Below are 20,508 nucleotides of genomic sequence, written 5' to 3' on the forward strand. Positions count from 1 at the left end.
CAGGACCCTGCCTCTGTTGGGCAGCCACATGCTCCCAAAGGGGCCAGCGGTTTGTGCTACCACATTTCGTTTTGTTTTAAACGAAGAAAAATTATCAATAGAAAGCTGGGTTAGAGCAACTATTCAGGGAAATGCACCCATATTAGGCAGCCTAAGATGAGATGAGGAAAAATGTGTTTTGCCCTGCCCCTGCTAATGTTTCTATAAACCAATCTCTTTCTAACTCGTAATTCTTTTAGGTGACTCAAGTCACAAGCTCTTACTCTGCATTTGGTCCAGGTCCCCTTCGTTTGAACTGAGACCAGTCCAGCCACCAAGCCAGTTTAGAATCCATTAGTATGTTCAGAATTCAGAATAATCTCTCTTCCAAGTACAGACCAACTTTTCCCATAATATTTAGTGCTGTTTCACCTTCCTGAAAATACACAAATAAGAGCAATGCTGGAGTGGATTTGCTGGGTGCAGGCTCCTGGGCAGCATGGCCAACCTGGCAGAGTGGCCTGGAAGCACATGTGTTTCACGGCACGGTTTGTGTCTTGCCACCACCTGAGCACAGAGGGGAGGGAAGGAAGAGCAAGGGAACGAACTAGGATCACTACACCACAATGACAAACTCGCGTGTCTTTTATTGAAATAGTTACAACTGTAGCCCTGGAAAAAAGGTGGTGAATGCCTCGTCAGTGTTCACGTGTGAGGGAAATGGTGGTGGGGGTTGTGTTACAAGTATATACAACTTTCATCATACAAAGGCCACATCTGAGAGTTAAACACCCTGCACATAACAAATCAAACTCTCTATACCTTGGGAAGTGGGCTCTGGGCTTCCCCCCTCTCCCCTGCTCTGGTGTTTGATGGGTGAATTGGGAGTGCTGGGCCAGCTGCCTGGCATGGTCACAGGCACCAAGCAGGTGAGCGGAGGCAGCTGATACCTGCTGGATCATTCTGCAGAGTGCCTTCTCCGCCGCCCCCCCCCCCCCCCGCCCCCCCCCCCCCCCCCCCCCCCCCCCCCCCCCCGGCCCGTGCAAGGGCTGAGCTGTGGCAGGTGTCAAGCAACTCAAGACAGAGCTATTTGCAGACACTTAGCAACTTGCAGAAGGCACTTACTCCACAAGCCCATTGTGATTCATGTATTTCTCATCCTTCACCTGCTCCCTGTTAATCTAGTAAAAGAAGCATCTCTCTGAGAAAAACGACCTTAGAAAACTTTCACATAACTTTCGAATGAAACATCCTGAACTTTTAAACTTTTGATACTTTTCCCATCAATTTCATAATGCCTGTCAAACTACTATGGTGCTTCTGAGCATTGCTTTGAGTGGAATCACAGGGATGCTCTGAGGGTCCACTGGCTGCACCACTTTACTGGTGCAACACAAGAAGTCTGCTTAGCACATCCCTGCCTGGCACTTCTCCAAAATTAATTCTGCTGGAGCACACTGGGCCATGTACTATGCTGAACGGGAACCTGCTTCTCTGAAACAGCATCAGTGCTGTTGAAGCCTGGACAGTCTCAGCTTACGGACTGTCTGAAAACTTTCTGGCCAGATGGTGCTTTGCCTCAGCAACCACTCAACAATGTTCTTGTCAACTTCCACAAATCCTTGTCCTCATGCTAAAGCCAAATCTTGCTTAAGTCATTCTCAGCATGACTCGGAATTTGATTACTTGCCCCATCTACACTGCCTCTGGAAAGGGCCTTCTGAAATGTCACCATCCCTTACACAAATCTGATGTCACCTTTTACTAGGACTAAAATGACCAGCTACTCCCAGAGGACAGTGAAGAAGACAAATGTTCCTAGCCCTGCCAAAGCAACACTCCAAAAATCCTATATAGTAACTGTGGCTCTGTCAAACGCTAGCTTTAAGGGAGGTATGAGAAGAGAGAGTCAATGCACTATTAATTGGAAAAAATAAAAGCAATCTTGGGGTTAAAATGATATATATGCTATCTGTCAGTGAAAGCTGGGCTTTGGGCTCCGGGCTCTGTTTGGTATTTCTGGAACCCAGCCTCAGTGATGAATTCAGACTGTGAGCCAGACCACCAGGGGACAAAGGATGAGCAGAGAGAAGCAGTGGTGATTCTAGGATGGAGGTGAAGGGTCTTCCTTTGGATGAATGGTGGCAATGAACAGTGAATAATGGAGTATTTTGTGCAAGCGTAAAGGTTTTTAACTGATTCTGATGGAGTGTTTGCTGTCCCAACTCTCTGGTCATCCATATACAGCAGCAGCTGGCTGGAGAAAATAAAGCAGTTTTTCCTTTCCTGCTTTAAAAAGAAATTATTTGAGTCAGACCCTGCACAGGTCAGCTAATTCATGGACAGGGAGGGGCATTCTGGTGGCATTCAGACCACTAGACACCCAGGCAGTGAAGTCTCTTCTGTAGAAAAAGGGTATAAAGAAAAAAAACACACGCACGCACGCGCACACTCACCCACCCACCCCGCCTCAGCCAAAATTAATGTTAAACCCCAACTTTACATACACATTAGTGCCACTTTACACTTATTGCCCCATGCAGCCTGCTAGATTCTTCACCACCCTGATCATATCTTACAGAATATTTTTATGCTGCACATAAAAAAAATATTCAGTTCTTCCACATCCATCTCCCTAGACAAATGTCTCTTCTGCAAACGCCTCTGCATCATGCTCCTCGTTGGCTCCCTCTGCCCGTTGCTGGCTCCTGAGCCACTCCACCCTGCTCCGCAGGAGTTCGTTCTCCACTGCTTCTGCCTCGGCCACAGGACAGGTCTTGGTTTCATCGTGCTTGAAATACTCCCTGACGGTGTTTCGAATGGAGGTGGGGAGGATGATGCGGATGGTGTGCCTGAATGTGTTGAAGCCCTTGCTCTGGGCTGGCGCCTGCGCCATTTCCACTGGCTTGCTCTCCAGCTCCTGGGGAGCAGAGGCACTTGGGGGGGGCTCTCTGGGCTCTGCCTGTGGGGATGGGCTCATTTGTTCGTGGTGGTAGCGCCTGGAGACAGACTGCAGGACGAGAGGGGTATTCTGCCCATAGAAAACTGTCTGGGGGATATGGACTCTCGCAGTCTGCAAGCCTTTGGAGAAGCTTTGCTCACTGCTGCTGCTGGGTGAGTCACTGCTGCTGGTGTTCACCATGTCATTCTTCTCTTCCTCTTCCACTGGAGAACCCCAACAGCTTTCTTTATTTGGGGCCACATAAAATGTTATCTTGGTGCGCTTCAGGCTTTCCTGGCTTGGAGGGCAGGAATCAACACTTTTGATTTCTACGTTCTTCACCGCCTTCTCCCTGTGCTGCTGGTGGCTGCTCTGTGGGGATCTCTTGCTGGCTGGGCTGGCAGCTGGGAGCTCAGGTTTTCTTTCCAGCTCTTCAGTATAATCTTGGCTCCTGAGCCCCGGGCCAGGGCCCCCACCATAGCCCAAGTGTCTCTCCTCTTCCTCCCAGTCAATGTCAGTTCGTGGGCTTCCCACAGCAACTGTGCTGACAGATGGAGAACTTTCCCTCTCTTCAACGGAGTGACTGCTTTCTACAGCCTGGGGTTCATCCTCAGGGGAACTGTCCAGGTCACACAGATGTAAAGGCACAGGAGATGTGAAGGACTTGTGCCACCCTTTTGGGGACCTCTTGGTGATCTTGGGAGACACAGCATGAAGTCTGGCAGACGTGCCAAACATGAATGGCAGGGATGAGACGTCTGTGGGACTAATGGCCGATGACTCTGAGCAGTAGGAGAAAGCGCTGTCTAAGGAGCTGAGCGAGGAGGCAGATGGGGAGGTGGTGGCAGAGGACAGGCTAGAGAAGCTGGACCTGTTGGACAGGCTGGATTTCTGAAGGCTGAGCTGCTTCACCCTAGAGCTGGTCTGAGGTGACTGCCACAAGTTCTGCCTGGCCTTATTAACCCCAGGGCTTAGGCCTTCGTCAATCAACTTCTGGCTCTCCACCTGCAGCTGCTTGAGCCGGTGGATGTAGTCTGTATGGCTGTGCATAATGGTGGCATCGCAGCTGGATTGACGGGCCACCGGCTCGTGGCTCTGTGCGGGTAGCTGGGAGCTGAGGCAGACGCTGGGCTCTGACAAGCACCGGTCCCTGGCCAGGCTGAGTGTGCGTATTGAGCCAATGGAGCAGAAGGAGCCCTCCTCTTCCAGGAGGTCATAGCTGTCTGCGCTGGTGTTCTTCCGGGCTTTGCTCTGGTAGCAGGCTGTGATCTCACTGAAGAGGTCCCAGTCTTCCTGATCCTCACTGAGTAACAAGCTGCTGGATGGTTCAAAAAAGGCATCTGTTTCAGGGACCAGGTGGTGCTTTTGTCCTTCTGGGTCACAAGCAGAAAATTCCAGCTCATCAGAGGAATCATCATGCTGAACCAAGCCTATGCCTGGGGCAGAGAACACAAATTAATTTGCTGGAGTGGTTTGCTTCCTCAGCCTGTACAGTACCTTACAGCCAAGGCAGGGAAATACTATCAAGTCCATGGAAAAGCAAGATGATCCACGATTTATACAGGGCTCAGAGCAGGACTGGGACCAATATAAAAAAAATCTGGCTTGATGACCTGAGCTTTCACCACTGGCCTATATTCATAGGATGGTTAACAGAGACAACCCAGTCTCTTTCTGTTCAACTATTTGGTTTAGCTTTACAGAATTAAGCTGGAAGAAAAGACTGATGGGATGTGGCATTGCTAAAGGCTACACTAAATTCTTGTGATGGCTGGAATAAGTTGAGCAGCAGCCACAAAGACAGCCATCCTCAGGGACACACTGGAAGAATGCACCTCAGCCCTCTGCTTTGCCTGTGCCTGGCAGGCAAAGGGAAAGCCAACACCAACTGGTTTTCAGTGTTTTTTCTTGGAAAAGACACGAAGAGGAAACAAACTCTTTTGCATGAGGAGTTTACCTATAAAAAGATTTTAAACACTTCCGGAAGATACAGTACCACCAGCTTACCCAGAGATTCCTCTGAGTTTTTGGGCTTCTTGTCTGGCCTTTGGAACAAGGAAGCAATGTCACCTCCAAAAATCTCTCCCGAGTTTTCAATCAGGAACTGCACTAACAAAGCCACCTGGCAAAGACATGAATTTACAGAGTCAGTTTCAGGAAAACACAGCCAGCTATATAAAGCAAGTCCAATCGGTCCCAGAACATTCCCTTTCCTTTGATAAAGGTGTAAATTCCTGCAGAACCTTTTGCCCAAGAAGCTGTTAAGAACGTGGCAAGGCATCTGTATGAGCTACACCTGGGGCGAGAATATGAGCTACATGAACTGTTACAGTTTGCTAAGCACAGCACGTTCTACAATTTTCCTTATTGTTGGTAACACCTCATAAGCGACAAGCAAGGATTCCTCCCCTCTGATGCACTGCCATGTTCATTACTTACTTTGTCCTGGCAAGATGGCTTTAGACCCAGCAGAAGTGGCAGCTGCTCCATCTTTCTTGTGCTTGCTTGACCATATGTGGGAAAGCAACCACAGCTTCCCTTTCCACCCTGGAGAAACTGAGTGGCTAAATTCCCCTACCAGCATGGGCACAGCCGCACAGGGAAAGGACCCAGCCCGGATGCCACCTGGCTTAGCACTGTCACTGATCCTGTGCCTTCCTCTAGTCAACAAAATACAGTGTCCATAAAAAGCAGTAAAAGGGGAAGGCACGCACGAGGCCAAACCCGTGAAAAATTACCTTTTTTGTAGACCTGCTTTCCTCTTCAGGCCCCATGGGACTGGGTAGCCACAGCATATTGGGTGCTATGCAAAGAGCCAGGTTAAAGGCATTCATCTGATTCACGCCAGAGTTCTGCTCAATATGATGGAGGACTCCAAAGAGGTGTCTGAGTAAGATGAGGTTGGCTTCTGGAAGCTGGTTGACCAGACTGTTCAGGGAGTGGGAACAATGGAAAATCTTGCCATTCACAAAAATCTGCTCTTCAGATGTAACAATTTGCCTCCCAAAGCTTTTGCCCCCTTCTGCCCTTTTGTAACCAGTCTGAGACATTCACATTTGATAATGAAGTAAGGCTGCATTGCTCCCCTCCACCGACTTAGGTGAGAGCCACAGCTCTACATCCCCATTGCCCACCCGCCCTCACTGCCTGCTCCCAGACCTGGAGGCACCAAGGGACTTGAGTCAAGAATGTGTGGGTAGAAGTCCACAATGCCCTAACAAAACAATGACTGCCCAGCGGAGATGCACACAGCTGCAGGCCAGCAGCACACGAGGTGATGCCACTGCCTGTGCCCCATGCGATAGAGCCCATGGAGGGAGGAGACCCAGGCCAAATGGTAAGGTGCAAACCCATTTTTCTTATCAAACAAGAAGAGGTTTGATACACTGCATATCCCACGGGATGCTGATGACAGACTATTTGTGCTAAGGGCAGCAGCCTCAAGGCAGTGAAGCTGATTTCAAGGTCCCAGCCCCCACCTTGGCATCAGGGCTATTTCTTTTAACTGCCAATATGATGATCAGCTTCATTTTGTGCACATAAGAAAAAAAGTGACCGCTGTTAAGGATCTAAGGCCACTAACATTTGATGTACTCCTGCTGGCTGAACTATTGCGCTTTTTCAGTTTGGTGGTTCTGGTAATTCGAACTGGTCATCAGAAAAGAATTTTCTAATGACATTTTTTGGGGTCAGAAACGTTAACAATGTTCATAAAAGACCACTGAAAGGAACATGTTCTGACCAGTGACACTGGCAATCAGCAGTAGCTCTAACTGTAGCCTGGAGCATTGCCAGGAGTCTCCCAGAAGATGAAGTTTACGTTTAGGGCTATATGCTCCCCTCTTCTTCCACCAAAAGAAGCTTTTACAAAGGCTTTTACGAACCTTTTGATGGCTTCAATCTTATGTGCCCGATTTTCCGTGTCCACAGCTTCCATCCACAGTCCGTGCATGTCTGAGGATAGAACACTGTCAGGTATATTTCGGAGAAAATCCTGAATTAAATATATATATGCAGAGCAGTCTGGTCAGTTTTGAATTCTTTGTTTTGGTTTCACCATGCATATAGTCATTGTTTATTCATATTAAGCACATGATAAAACAAGACCTGACACAAATGCATTTCTCTTGCCCCCCGTCCCCTGCCCCCCCCTGCCACCCACAACTGTTCTGCTCCTGCAAGGCAGCCAGCCACCAGCCCTTGTGCCCTGCCCCTTCTCCAGAGCAGGACTCAGCTCTGCTGCTGCAGACAAAAGACTCAAACCTACGGCTGCGCATAATTCTGTTTGAAACATTTCTCAGCTATGAGGGTTGCTGTTGTTTTTTTTCTCAGGGGTCTATTTAACCACTTAATATATATCTTGTGTTGGAAAGTGACTGAATATCCTCCTGGTCCACAGCTTTTTGTATTAGGTCAACAAGAGCAAGAGACAGGGACGTTTTTTGATACTTCAGGTGCCTGAATTATTCTGACCAGATTTAACTGCCAGTGCAAAAGATAGGCTTTTTCTTACTAAAACTTGGGTCTGACCCTAAGCTTCATGCCCCATGCACCACAACCCCTCTGCTTGGATGCGGCAGCTATTTTCCGTCTTGCTTACTGGCTGATGAGAGGGTGAAGGCTTAGGATCTAGATAGCAGAGGCCAGCTCCTTTGAGTATGGCCTCTCTGTTTGAGGGGGATGCAGATCAGTTGCAGTTAAATAGCACAAGTCCTCCTGTATCTCCCTGCAGTCTCTTCTGTGTGTCCAGGAAGGACAAAGCATCTGTGCTACTGCCACCAAAGGGCTTCATGCCTACGTCAACGCAGCATCTGAACTGCTGAGTCCAGACTCTGGCATGTTATTTGGCACTGTACAGATACCATGGTTATTTTGGAGGTAGACCTTGCTGTATCTCCTGCTGGAGGCTGTTTTATACGGGAAGGTGCAAAATGGAAAACTGGCCTGAGGGCCACTGCGTGAAAACAAGCACCTCTGTGCACATAAATGGACTAAGCCATCAGGTGAGAATGTGCCTTGCTGGCAAATGCCTTCTGTTCCCACCCAAACCTTTCCTACCAGTTAAGAGTCAAGTTGCCTCCTTAAAGAAGGAAGGTACCATTAGCCCAGACAGCTGAGTTACTTGGCCAAACATACCGTGATGACAGCTGCAGCCACAAAGACTGACTCTCCATCCACTTGGACATCATCTCCAGAATTCAGCTTCTCTTTCAGTTCCTTGCAAGTCTTGGCATTGGCAGAACGTCTGAAAATGCCTCTGGTAGAGGGACCCTCGTGGTACAGAAGGAGCAGCATATCCTAAGAGAAATCCCAGTTGTACTTAAGAGCCTAACACTTTATCCTGTTGTTTGGTATATCATACCTCACATATTATAACATAATTAGCATAAGACCTAGTCAGTACTGGGAAGAGGACAGACATAGGAGAGCTTTATCATGATTTAACCAGGGACGAGAGCCCACCAGCTAAATCGCAGGTACAGTTCATATGGGTATGCTTATCCTGTGGCAAGTGTGAGCCTGTGGGCTCTTGCAGTGAACGAGGTCTAGGCTATGTAGCATGGCATAGTCCACTGACATTGCTCCTTGTCAGCTTCTGATTACCTGGTTGGAGACACACACTGGAACGGGACAGACATCTGTGCATGAAGTGATTTGGATTACACAGGAGAGGGATGCTCTCACTCTTGTTACTGAACTAGATGTGAATCACCAGCAAATGATGGTCTTTTTCCCCATTCAATCCTCATAAATACTACAAGTGACTTTAAATTCTGGGCTAAACACATCAAGTTTATGTCAGGACGAACAGTACAGGCTGCTCCTTACCATGATTGGCTTGGGAAGGATCCCGTCAGGACAGACAGAGGACAGAGACAGACCGAAGAGCTTCCGTGGGGTGGTAGGGGACTGCGATGGAGGGCTGTTTGTGGGGGTGTTGGTGCTGCGGCGCAGGGCCCAGTCAATCAGGGACTTCTTCCTCTTGGTGTGCTTCTGCAGTGACTCTGAAAGAAAACACAGACCTCTGTTACACACCCATCTGTCCTTCCTACTGGCCAGAGAATGACCTACAGAGCTCCCAGCAGAGCAAGGACTTTCAACCATCATGTCTTTAATAACCACACTCTTAATGGGGATGGCCAGATAACATACAGCCATGAAACCACTTGTTCATCTCTCAACCATCAGCAAAACTCTTCCTCAATCACTGTTCTTCAGGGAACCCTCCTGTTTGTGCAATGTAAGAATGGCTTGCAATTGAAAGGCAGTTGAAGACTGAAAGCTAATTCTGAACATTGCACAGACAAATTAGCCCCTCTGCAATCTCTTCCTCTTTGCATGCAATCAGCTACAAGAGCAACTCTGGGATATGTGTACGATGCTAGGAATAGTTTGGCACTGCCACGGAAAGTGGCAAAGTCTCTGCCTGGTTGCAATGCACTCCTGCTGCCCCTACCTCTCCTCAGCTGCACTGGAGCTTGGAGCCGAGGTTTCAGGACAAATTGACGCTGTTTTTCCTTTGGCAGCTGATCAAAGAAGGAAGCCTTTGTCCCATCAGCCAGGAGGGTGTTATTGTTGCTTCCTTGTTGCTGGTCAGCAGAGTCCCGGATATAGTTCAATGCGATGCTGAAAGGATGCTCGTGCCCTGTTGAGCAAAGAGTTGTATTAAGAGCACGCAAAGATGCAGAGCTATGTGAAAACAGCTCCAGATCTGGACAGAGGAAGAAGCAGCCACATCCAATGGCTCCCACTGCAGCTGGGCCTCTAAGTGATGCTGCTCAAAACCTCCACCTGCGGTCTAAAGAGGCCAGGGCACATCTATGCATATATATAACCACTGCTTTACAGATAAGTTCCTCCAGTTAAACATGGACAGCCACTCTTCATTAGGTCTCCAGAACATTATGTATTAACATTATTAACCTTAGCTCTCCAGAACATCACGCAGCAAAGCACTATTAACTGGGTTTTAGCCCTTGTTAATAGGCTTATGGGCCCCACTGCACTAACAAAATACTGCAAGCATTGCTCTGTGTAGGACCTAGCTTGCTATGACAGTTCAGTATGCATTGGACGAATACAAAAAGCATGTGCCACAACAACTTGGAAAGCACCCACAAATAAACATGTGCAGTCTAAAGAGCCCCAGAATAATAGTCTTACTATGACAACACATGGTCTTTAGAGCAAGACCTCTTTAATAAAACAACATGCATAAACTTCCTTGGAGAGCCTGGGGATGTATTTATTGGGTTATTACTGAAAACACAGTGCAGAGTTAATGCAGAGATTACTCACTTGACATAACTAAGCAGTATCCTACAGGGCAAAACAGTATGAGCAATGGCTGCACCACTGGCTGACCACATCTGTCAGAGAAGCAAGGAGCAGTTTAGATGCATCTGCCAGCTTTGGTTTAGATGCTGCATAAATCAGCGCATTTCCTTGCTTCCTCTCTGGCAGATTGTACAGTTAATCTTACATTTTGCTGTCTTGTTCTTGCCAATAATCCACAAATAAAAACTATTATTATTGTTAGTGTTATTGGAAAACTCCAGCTTTGGTGATCTCCATGATGAACAGTTAGGACTTAACAGACAAAATTCAGTGGTTTATTTTAAAATGTTTCTTGTATTTCTGAAATCATCTCCTACGGATCTCCATCACTGTCCTCTGTTGTGACTGTCCTCAAATCCCTCTACATACACACCTACTTTCCAAGCCTCAGTAGTTTCTAAAGCCTAAACACAAACTGTTAAAAAAGAAAGTTTTCAAATAAAGAGCCTGCAGAGGGCATTGCCTCAAGCAGCCCACATGGGCTTGTGCGATCAGATCAGTACTGGCTTAAGGTGGCAATTCAGAGCACAATGTTAAGAAGCCACATGCAACAAATTGGGTTTTTAATGACATGACACCTTCCGTGGAAAACAGTTCCCTTATTTGTGAACTGAAACACAATGAAAGCTAAATAAATACCAAAAAAGTAGGATAAACCTGTTAGCTTCTGAACTAGAGGCAAAAAGGTCACCAATGGATCCATCTAAAAATTCTGCTTCATTCAGCTGCCAAAGTATTTTCCTCTGGACTGAGCACGTTCTTGCTGCAGTCAGAACTGTCAGGTTCTGACAGAACCTGAAGGCAAAGTGCTCAAGAGGTGTCAGGAGCTGTGCTGCCTGAAGGACATCAGTGGATGTTTCTGTCACAGGTAGCGAAGGTGGGCTGAGGCTGCCCCAGACCACATGCATTGCCTGTGAGAAGACTGCAAAGCTGAGCAGGAGAGGATGACCAGCCTCCAAGCATGTAGCTCTGCAAGCTCATACCAGCAGCCACCGGGCTGGGACTGGGCTTTGAGGCATGTCTACCCTGACGTTACATCTGCTGCATAGGAAGAACTTCTCAGGCTGGCCTAAAAAATCTCCCATATATTTGAAGCATCTGCTGAAAAGTGTCATGGGCTCCCATCCAGAAATTCACAGATTTGCTTGGAAAAGGGAGGTATGTGTGAAGGTCTTCAAAGGCGTCACCTTGTGTTGATTAAATGTGGATCCTGAGACGATAAAAACCAAGTGACACCTTGCATCAGCTTGATGTCACATCTCACATCAGCAGCGGTTCCCTTACCATTTGCTTTTTTAAGCGAAGAGTGCAACATTTGAGATGTGCCTCTGTCACACACCCCTGTATCATTTATCACTTGTTCCTGTGGTGCTAGAATTGAGGGAGAATGGGAAAGCTCTTACCAATGAGAGGGTAAGCCGTGTCGTCTTTTCCTGAGATCACCCAGAGGTGGTGCTCACTTGTTCTGCCCTGGCGGTTAGGGAACACAGGAGAGAAAAATATTAGGTGAAGGGGGCCAGGGTGAGGGTCCATGAGGTTCACTCTACTCAAAAAGCAACAGACAGCAGCAGAGGGCTGAACAGACCAAGGGGTCAGACATGCACTGAGTGCTATGGACTGGAAGGGGAAAGCTTCAGGAGAAGGCTAAGAGCCAGCAGGATGCAAACCCACATGATGGTTTCCTGGCCTATTTCAGCAGTATGTTCCACAACCTTCCGCAGTATTAAACTACTGGAAGATTGTCAAAACTACCTGTTGAACACTGCAACGGGTAAGGCTGCACCACTGCAACGGGTAAGGCTGCACCACTGCAATGGGTAAGGCTCATCTGATAACATCACGGATTTGTTCAGTATTTCATGGCTGTATTAACAATGCTTTGACAAGCTTGCCTCAATCCTAGTGCAGGATTGCAAGCATCGAAGTCTTTAGGACTTTATTATACAAGGTTTGGACTTAATGCAGGCATGTAACCATGTCTGTGTTTCTAATACTTGGCACCCACACATGTTGCTTCACCTTGTAGTCCAGAGAGTACTAACAACTTACTACTTAGCTACAGCAAATCTAGACTTCTCCACATCTGCACTGCCCTGCAAACCAGATACTGCCAGCCTCCTTAGCTAAGATCCTTCAGATACGCAACGGCCACTTACAGGGAGTCCAAGCTGTAGAAGGGTCTTCTTAATCACACTCTCTGCACTTTCCACATTGGACACATTGACTGCAGTAGTCTAGAAAAGAAAAGAGAGAAAACAGAGGAAGCTAATTTGGTTGCAGTTTCTTGTGGCTTGAAAATCTGAGGAATACATCACTCATCTGTCTATCAACTGACTTTAATAAATGTCCATGGTTAGAAGAGTTGTACTAATTTGAACTACACTGAATCACTGTTAAAGGTGATGGCTATACATTGTGAAAATGGTTCTGTGCTACTTCTTCTACTGTGGGTTTTATTATACCATCCAAAGATTCTGTCCAATATTTCTACTGGTAGGAGGTGTTCAGATGCTGTATTTGATCATGTCAGTATCTGACTGATGGTAGTGCCACTGTCAGTCTGAAGGGTGAACACGGCACAACACTAATAAAGCATGAGTGTCTGGGGTCACGCTCTGAGGGAGAAGTCCCCAGAAGGTAAATGTGAGCCACCAAGCTTGGCATGAAGACTAGAAATGTATTCTATTAATATGAAGAGGCTAGGACACATCCCAGTAAATCAATTCAAGAGAACACACCAGTGACTACTTAATGATCAATATCCTCAACTTACTGCACTAAAAATAGAAATGACTGGGCACCCAAGCACAAGCCATCGCTAATTATGAAGTGAAGTAGAAGGAAAAGAGAAAAGAAGCCAGAGGCCAAGAATAATCTTAAGAATGAACCGCTCTTTGGTAAGGGTCTGGCTACCTTCTGATTTCCCAAACTAAAACCTTCTGAGTGGGCTTCCAGTGGGAAGGATAAGAATACCATCTAAAACCTTTTCAAATATGACTTGAATTTTAAACAGGAATAGCAGCAGTAGCACCACAGCCCTGCCTTCCCACCCCTACCCCACAGACCTCCATGTAGCCTTGGTCTGATAAGCAGGTTCTTGGCTTTACTTACAGAAGAACAGTTGTCAGCATCCAGCACATAGATCTGAAGGTTTAGATTCTTTGGATATTCGTTCTGTTTTACCTCACTGATGTGCCTGAAAGTAAAAGAAAAGGGGAGGGAACATCATTTCCCAACCAAACTTGCGAAGGACTGTAAGATCTGGATCCAAGAGGTCCAAGAGACTTGCTCCTTAGGGACTACAATAAATACAGATTAATTATGACAGTAACAATAACATGCAATGTTCACAGTGTGGTCACATGCCCTTCTTTATCTTTCTTGAGGCCCCAGACTAGCAAAACTCCACATGGCAGTACTTTAATGCAGATATATGTGCCTAGCATAACACCTTCCAGCATCCTTACCATCATTACTGTTCTCCAGAAATGAAATTCTCTTCTCCTCCCTGTACCTATATAAGCACTTCTGCCCTGATGTTAGTGGAAACAACATATAAAAACATAACGTGAAAAAGAAACAACTGTAGCCTCTAGATGCCATGAAATACAAACGTTTGTTCAAATCAAAAAATATCTGAATCAGTAACACTTGTGACGTTTCCACAGCGATTAGCAAAGTCAACCTCCAGCTCCAAAGGAAAAAAGGTGCTCCAGTGTTATCTTCTAGTGGACTTAGTCTTTTCTGGACTTTTAACACCAGTTGTGCTTTCACCCAGAGGCTTCTACATTCAGGTTTCAAAAGTGGATTTTTCACACAGTAGCTAGACACTTAATGTGCTGAAAACCAGAGAGCAGTCTGACACCTAGCACGACAAATTTCTCTGAGGACTGTCGAGGAACCACCTAGGAGGAGGATGGAAGGAGGGTTACTTACCACAGTAATGCTGACAACCATCGTTCCTTCACGTCAGCTGAGCTGAAGATAAAAAGGGAGGCAGATCATCAAACAAGTGCTGAGTGGATAACAGCCTTTGGAAACTCTACCCAATTTCATTTATATATAGCTGTAAGTCAAAGTTCCTTCCTGCAAAGCCCTGGAACAAAAGCACTCCTTTCCTGCTTCTGTCCTATTTTAACAAATAACAAAAACAATAATAACAAAAAAATCCCAACAACAAACTGGACTACATTTCCTGCCCAGGCTGGTGAGTGCTCAGGTAAGGGACAAGTATCTTTCTGTGATGCTGGAGTGAACTCATCTTGTGGGCCCTTATTATTTCTGCAGTGATCTTTAATTGCTATTTTCTTTCTCCTGTTATTTCCTTCCCAGTGTCTGCTTTCCTACAAGCTTCTGCTGCCAACATGGGTTATGCTGTTGAGTTTGGACTAAGACATAAACAGCAGCTTGTGTGTCAGAACATGAATCCCAATCAGGAACGCATCACCCGGGAGACACATCCAGACCCTTGGAAATGATGAGACAGCATGTAAGAAACCATGGTACAGTTCCCATTTCTTTTTCCACCAAGGTAGCTGTCCTACAGACGGAAAACCATCAGCACAGATTAGCACGTCCGAGCTGGGCCAACAGAACCCCTGAGGACAGAGCGACCCTTGAAGTCTGCTGGCCTCTCTACTTTGCAAAGGAGAGTACAAAGCAGAGATGCCTGAGCCAGCAGTGACCTGAGCTCCCTGTGGATATACCAGCTCTAGATTCAATTTAGCCGGGCTAGACTGATCTCCAGGTAATAAAAAGCTCACCGGCTTTTTGGTGAGCCTTATTAACTTAGGCACAACATTGGGACAACCTTTGAGATGGCATCTGGGCGTGAACAGGCTACTCTCTAGGGTGCTCCATGCTTCCCTGCATTTCTATTTTTGGGGTTAGCAAGGGCTAAGCAAGCTCTGGCCTATGCTGCTGGCACAGACCCATCTTGAAGAACCCTTCCATTTCTGTAGTCTGTTGCCGTGGGCTTGGGACATCCTGGCAGACAGCTGCAGGAGGAAGGTTTGCCCAGGAGCTGCCCATGCTACCCTCAGGGTGGATAAAGGACTTAATCCTGTCGCAAGGCCATCTGGCATTTTTCATTGAAATAACTAACATGTCCTTCGAAATGAAAAATTCTCAAACTAGGGCTAATCTACAGAAATGGCTGTTGGCAGGTGCTGAAACAACACTCTTGTAGGTTACGTGATGACACATTTGCTATGGCAGGTGTGGCTGTGATGTTCCCAGATGCTCTGCAGCAGGGTTAGCCCTTGCTATAAACAACACTTGCGAGCGCTGGTCCTCTAAAAGGCTCCTGGGGACCAACCTGCAGATATCTAAGATGACTGTCTCCCAACATTTAAGTTTTTAGCACACTGTTTAACATGAGTGGAACTCCCCTCTCTGCTCAATGGGGAGAAGGGCTGCAGCAGAGTTCAGGGCCCTACAGCCTCGGTCATTGCTCCGCTTGACACGTGGGAGACTTGGGCAGCTGCCAGGCTGCTGGGGGAGGGAGGTCTGGTGCCTGGTGACATACCTGAAGGTGACAACATAGTTGGTGGTAGGCCAGCCAATGACAAACGAATTCTCCAGATCCATCTTTTTCTCTGTCACTTCGCTGAGACTGGTGCCAGTCCACACTTCACTCAGAGGCACCTGCTTTTTCAGCTTCAGGCTGGAGGAGGACCTGCAATTCAAATTACAGATTTCTCAGGCCAGATCTCAACATCTAGACCTTCAGAATCTGGTCATGTCACCTTCCAGTCATGCAGATCCAGTGACAGCAACAAGCCCCACCCTGTCCCCCGAACTAAATGTCTGGACATGGGGAGGTACTACAAGAAAGTTTTGCAAGTAGATTTTGGGGTTGGTGGCAGCAGTGGGACAGCTGTGGCTTAGGGCAATGTGAGTGGCCAGAGCCATCATGCAGGTAAATGGTGATTTAGGCTAATTACTGTCTATGCTAATAACTGAAGTCACCTAAGCTCTTAATTTAGGTGTGGCAGAAGTAGCCACGCCAGAAGGCAGTTTTCTGTCCTTACTGCCTCTTGCCCTCATGCTGTTTCTTCAAGAAGCCACATAAAGGAAAAGGCAAAACCAATCAGACAATGTTTCCTTCTGGAAAATGGAGCAACATTAATATGAAGAGGAATTTCTGGAGGTAAAAGTCTTCATAAAGAAGACTTGTTTTGATGCTTGCTCCACAAATAGCTCTGAGCCTAGCTTCAACAGCACATACTGGGGAGATGGAGCGACTGTGAATTCCTCTTACTTCGACTTGGCGATGACCAGCACATCACTGAACAAGATCAAATGTCTTTCCTGTGTCTGCAGGCCCACGGTTAGCTGTACTCGCTCGTCCAGGATGAAAGTGGAGCCTGGGCTGCTGAACACCCCACTTGGCAGCCCATTGTCTGAATGGGAAGAGGAAAGGGTGGTTTCCCTGGAGGAGGAAGATAAATCATAAGACATCAGAAGCTTTTCTAACAAGGGTTTGTGGTTTGACACAGGTGACTGCTTTGGAACAGCCCGACAGCCCCATGCCTCCCCCAGCACTGCCCCTATTACTCTCAATTATGAACTGCATTTGCCTGCCTTTTCCTAGTCAATTCTACCAGCCTCAGGCAGATGGAGAACTGCCTAAATGCTCACACCAAATCTGAGGGGGTTAAGCTGCTGAAACATTCATTTTTGAGTCATTTCTCACTCAGGTCGAATACTTATTTCCTGCACGTGTGTGTGAGCTATGACTCAAAAAGAACATGGAAAAAACATGTCTCATGGCACTGCTCAGCCTACACGGGCAAGGACTGCCATTTCTGCATGTTTGCCATCTGCACTGAACAGCTTGTCAATGCACGGTTTGCAACACAAAGGAAATGAACTGCATGTACTCATTAATTCCAGCCATCTGATTCTGGCTTGCCTGGCTGCAATCCAGCACCTTCTTTCTAGATGCGAGATAGATGTAGCTGCTGGCCATTTCCCAAAAACTCCGACGGTTTTTGCCATCGTTGGGATTGAACCAGATCCTTTACGCTATCCCCAGCTGGAAGTGCCCTGCCAAGTGCTCATTTCCCCTCTTGCCTCTCTGCACCCTCTGAGCACCCTCCCAGCGCTGCTCCTGGCTTGGGCTGGCAGTGCTGGCAGCACAACAGCTCCCACCGGCTTTTCCTGGGTCTGTGCAGGTAGGATTGTGCTGAATGAACAAGCAATAGTTCTTTGCTGAGCCTTGCTCAAAGACCATGTTCATGTGCCTGACCCTGACTGAATTAGCTAACCTCTGAGACATGGCCCCAGATTTATGTAGATAGAAAAACCCCCAGAAATCCTCCTGTCTCTACACGTAGGCAAAAATGTGTGTCCTGCCTGCAGGCAAGGACACATGCAGAAGAGATACCTTCCCTCCACCCTCAGCACTACGAATCTAGTCTCAGGGCAGACTCTACACAAACCAATGAAAAAAACACATGAGCTTTAAGGGTAATATTTTTGACATTGTTAGTCTTAACTTAGTTTCCACTGGCTTTGTAATTGGGCCTCTTTGATTTCACGGGAGTGAGTTTAGAGCCAGCCAGTAGCCGCTTTTCTAAAATCGTCCACCAGTCACAGAACACCCGCACTCCTGCAAGCAGAAATTCCCTCTCCCCTCCTCACCACTCCACAGCCACTGACAAGCGCATTCTAGGCTTCTCCACCTGTTGCATCTATGAGTGAGAAGCTAAAATCACCTTTAAACTTGATACTGAAAGCTTTCCACGTGTGTCAATTGAGCAGTGGAAGCCACACCACCTCACAACCTCGGCAGTGGATTTCCTAAAGCTGGAGGAGTTACACAGCTTTGTAAACACCACAGCAGGAGAGCAAAAAAATCTCACCAATACTCTGGTGGCCTAAGCAAGGATGGCATTGTACCAGCTCCCCTCTATAGCAATCCATCATGAGAAATGTTTAAAGCCTCCCTCCCTCATGAGGATATTCTCCAGTCCAAGTCAAGAATTTGTTTCTCTCTACTTTTTTTAGTGCAGTTTAGGGGGGGAGGGATGACAAAGAAGCCACATAACTCGGTCAGAAGACAACCAAACAAAAATCAGTTCTGCCCTTTCTATTAAATGATTCTCCACGACTTGACCCCACACACTTGTTTCAGAAAAGCAGGATGCACTGTGCATCAGTTACCAATGCTGTGATAGAAAAGGGGTATTCTTCAGGAGGGCTGGTCCAGAACAAAATGTCAATCAGTTTAGTTTTTCTTACAAAGAAAGAAAAAAATACCAAATTAAACAAATCCCTGAGGAAATGTTTTTTGTAAGATTGCCACCAAAGCAAGGCAGCAAAGAGCATGTCATCCCCTTATCTGTGTCTGGTAGTTACAGGGTGCTGCAGGAGGAAGAGGGCTCAGCTCCCACTGAAGGACCAAGGGAGATGGGCTCATGGCCAGCACTTGGTATTTCGGCAGAAGACCTGTGTGTCCATGTTTGTGCATGACTGTCTGCTGACACTCCTGGTGCTTTACACCTGCAGGAGCACAGCGCCAGCAGAGCACTGGCTGCCTCAGGAGCTGCAGGCAAAAGACAGAGCTTCTCTCCACCCAAGCTGGTGGCGAAGGAAAGCTGCTGTCAGCCTGACTGCTCCGCAGGATGGCCCGATCCAGTGGCTCTCCCGCCAGACATCCCAAGCTGATGTCCCCCTGCCCAGTGCCGGCAGGGTGCGGGCAGACTTCCCTGTGCCCCCGCTGTCCCCAAATGCCACTCCCAGATCCCTCTCACACCCAGATGAGTGTGCTGGGGCCAAAGCCCAAGGCCAGCCCTCCCACCCGTGGGCCAGCCGACAGAGCAGGGGCCAGTGAGGTCCCTGGCAGCCAGTCCCCGGGTGCTAGCCAGGCAGCAACACGCTGGGGTGGGACACCAGGCTGCTCCTCAGGGGCAATGTTGCTGCAGTCCCAGCACAAATGCCGCACCGGCCCGTGTCCGGCATCCGATGTGCCTTCCCAGTGTGCCTCATGTCCCCTCTGCCTGCTGCTGCGAGTTCTCGTGGCAGGACCTGCGGCCAGCCATGCTTCCCCTGCCTGTGACAGCTCTGTCCAGGCTGGTGACAGCTTATGGCCTCCTCGTTAATTAAAGTAAACCACAGCCCTCGAGCGCAGTCAGAGCGGAGGGGACAGGGACAACTGTGCTCTCTGGTGGGCTTTGCAAAACACGTGCAGGTCCATACGGGATCTCTCTGCACCCCAGTCCTCTGACAGCTTCCAGTTGTGCTCCTTACCCACAGCCACATGCCACTGGGAGAGGAGTCCCCACGTACTGGTCTGCACTGGGCAGTTCTCTCCCACAGCTGCTTCTGTCTGTCCTTCCCATGGCACTGCCTCTTCCGTTCCTTAGGGCATCTCTGTTTCTGCCTCTCATACCACTGCCTGTGGTGGGTGCCAGAGCAGACTGGACAGCAACAAATTTGTCAGCCAAACACCCACTGACTGTTTGGCAGAACCGCACAAGGAAGCTTGTCTTGCAGTTCAGGAAGCATGGGAGGACAGAGATATTTTTTTGCTGTCTACAAGCATAGGGGACATATATATAGACATATATATATATTATGTATATATAAAAAATACATGCACACACATATATATATGTACACATATGTACACACATAAATATACATATTCAAGGAAAACCTCTCACTCCTTCAGGAGGTATGGCCTCCCAGCATCAAGACAGCATGTGCGTGGTGATGAGTGACCCGGTCACTGCACCTTGGGAAAAAGGTCCCCCGGACTTTGTGTCTCTGAGCTGGGACCCACCACTCCCTCCTGGCAGCAGCACACTGCCCCCCCTGCACTGCCTCACTACTGGGCATAAGGAAGACAGTGGGGGCTTCCAGCTGAAGGCGAATTTCTGGAGAAAATCCAGGCTGACAAGTCGGGGAAGCAGGTCCTCTCTTTACCTAGAGACGATGTGACACAGCACAGTCACCATATGCCCCATGCAAGCTCTGAACAGGCCCCTGCCATCAAGCCAGTACTGAGGACGCCATGCCCCAATGGCAGGGAATGGCTCTGCGGGGATGGAGCAGGGGCACTGCCCCAGCCCCACGCTCTGCACAGTGAGGCTGCGCTGCTGGCACTGTGCGTTCCCTGTCCAGCCCAGTGGCACAAGTGTTGGAGCTCACCGGCAGCCAGGTCCGCAGGGAAACCACACTACAGGAACATACGCACAGTTTCTTGTACCTGATTTTACTTGGGTGTCTCTGCACTGTGCAAA

At 47.9% G+C, this 20,508-nt stretch overlaps 1 protein-coding gene across 1 annotated transcript in view; it reads right to left on the reverse strand.

The window, feature by feature from the left end:
• Window positions 1-606: 606 nt before the first annotated feature.
• LOC130158821 (rho GTPase-activating protein 20-like) overlaps window positions 607-20,508 on the reverse strand; it is a 39,716-nt gene continuing 19,814 nt past the window's right edge. Inside the window, exons 3-15 of the mRNA XM_056359881.1 lie at window positions 16,521-16,691; window positions 15,786-15,935; window positions 14,195-14,236; window positions 13,370-13,454; window positions 12,415-12,492; window positions 11,662-11,728; window positions 9,378-9,566; window positions 8,750-8,925; window positions 8,057-8,218; window positions 6,805-6,914; window positions 5,659-5,848; window positions 4,928-5,042; window positions 607-4,356 (exon numbers count right to left, since the gene is read on the reverse strand). Coding sequence (XP_056215856.1) covers window positions 2,615-4,356; window positions 4,928-5,042; window positions 5,659-5,848; window positions 6,805-6,914; window positions 8,057-8,218; window positions 8,750-8,925; window positions 9,378-9,566; window positions 11,662-11,728; window positions 12,415-12,492; window positions 13,370-13,454; window positions 14,195-14,236; window positions 15,786-15,935; window positions 16,521-16,691 — 3,277 coding nt within the window. The 3' untranslated portion in view covers window positions 607-2,614. The remainder of the gene's footprint in view (window positions 4,357-4,927; window positions 5,043-5,658; window positions 5,849-6,804; window positions 6,915-8,056; window positions 8,219-8,749; window positions 8,926-9,377; window positions 9,567-11,661; window positions 11,729-12,414; window positions 12,493-13,369; window positions 13,455-14,194; window positions 14,237-15,785; window positions 15,936-16,520; window positions 16,692-20,508) is intronic.

This window comes from Falco biarmicus, chromosome 14 (genome assembly GCF_023638135.1).
Source record: "Falco biarmicus isolate bFalBia1 chromosome 14, bFalBia1.pri, whole genome shotgun sequence".
In the NCBI taxonomy this organism is placed as follows: domain Eukaryota; kingdom Metazoa; phylum Chordata; class Aves; order Falconiformes; family Falconidae; genus Falco; species Falco biarmicus.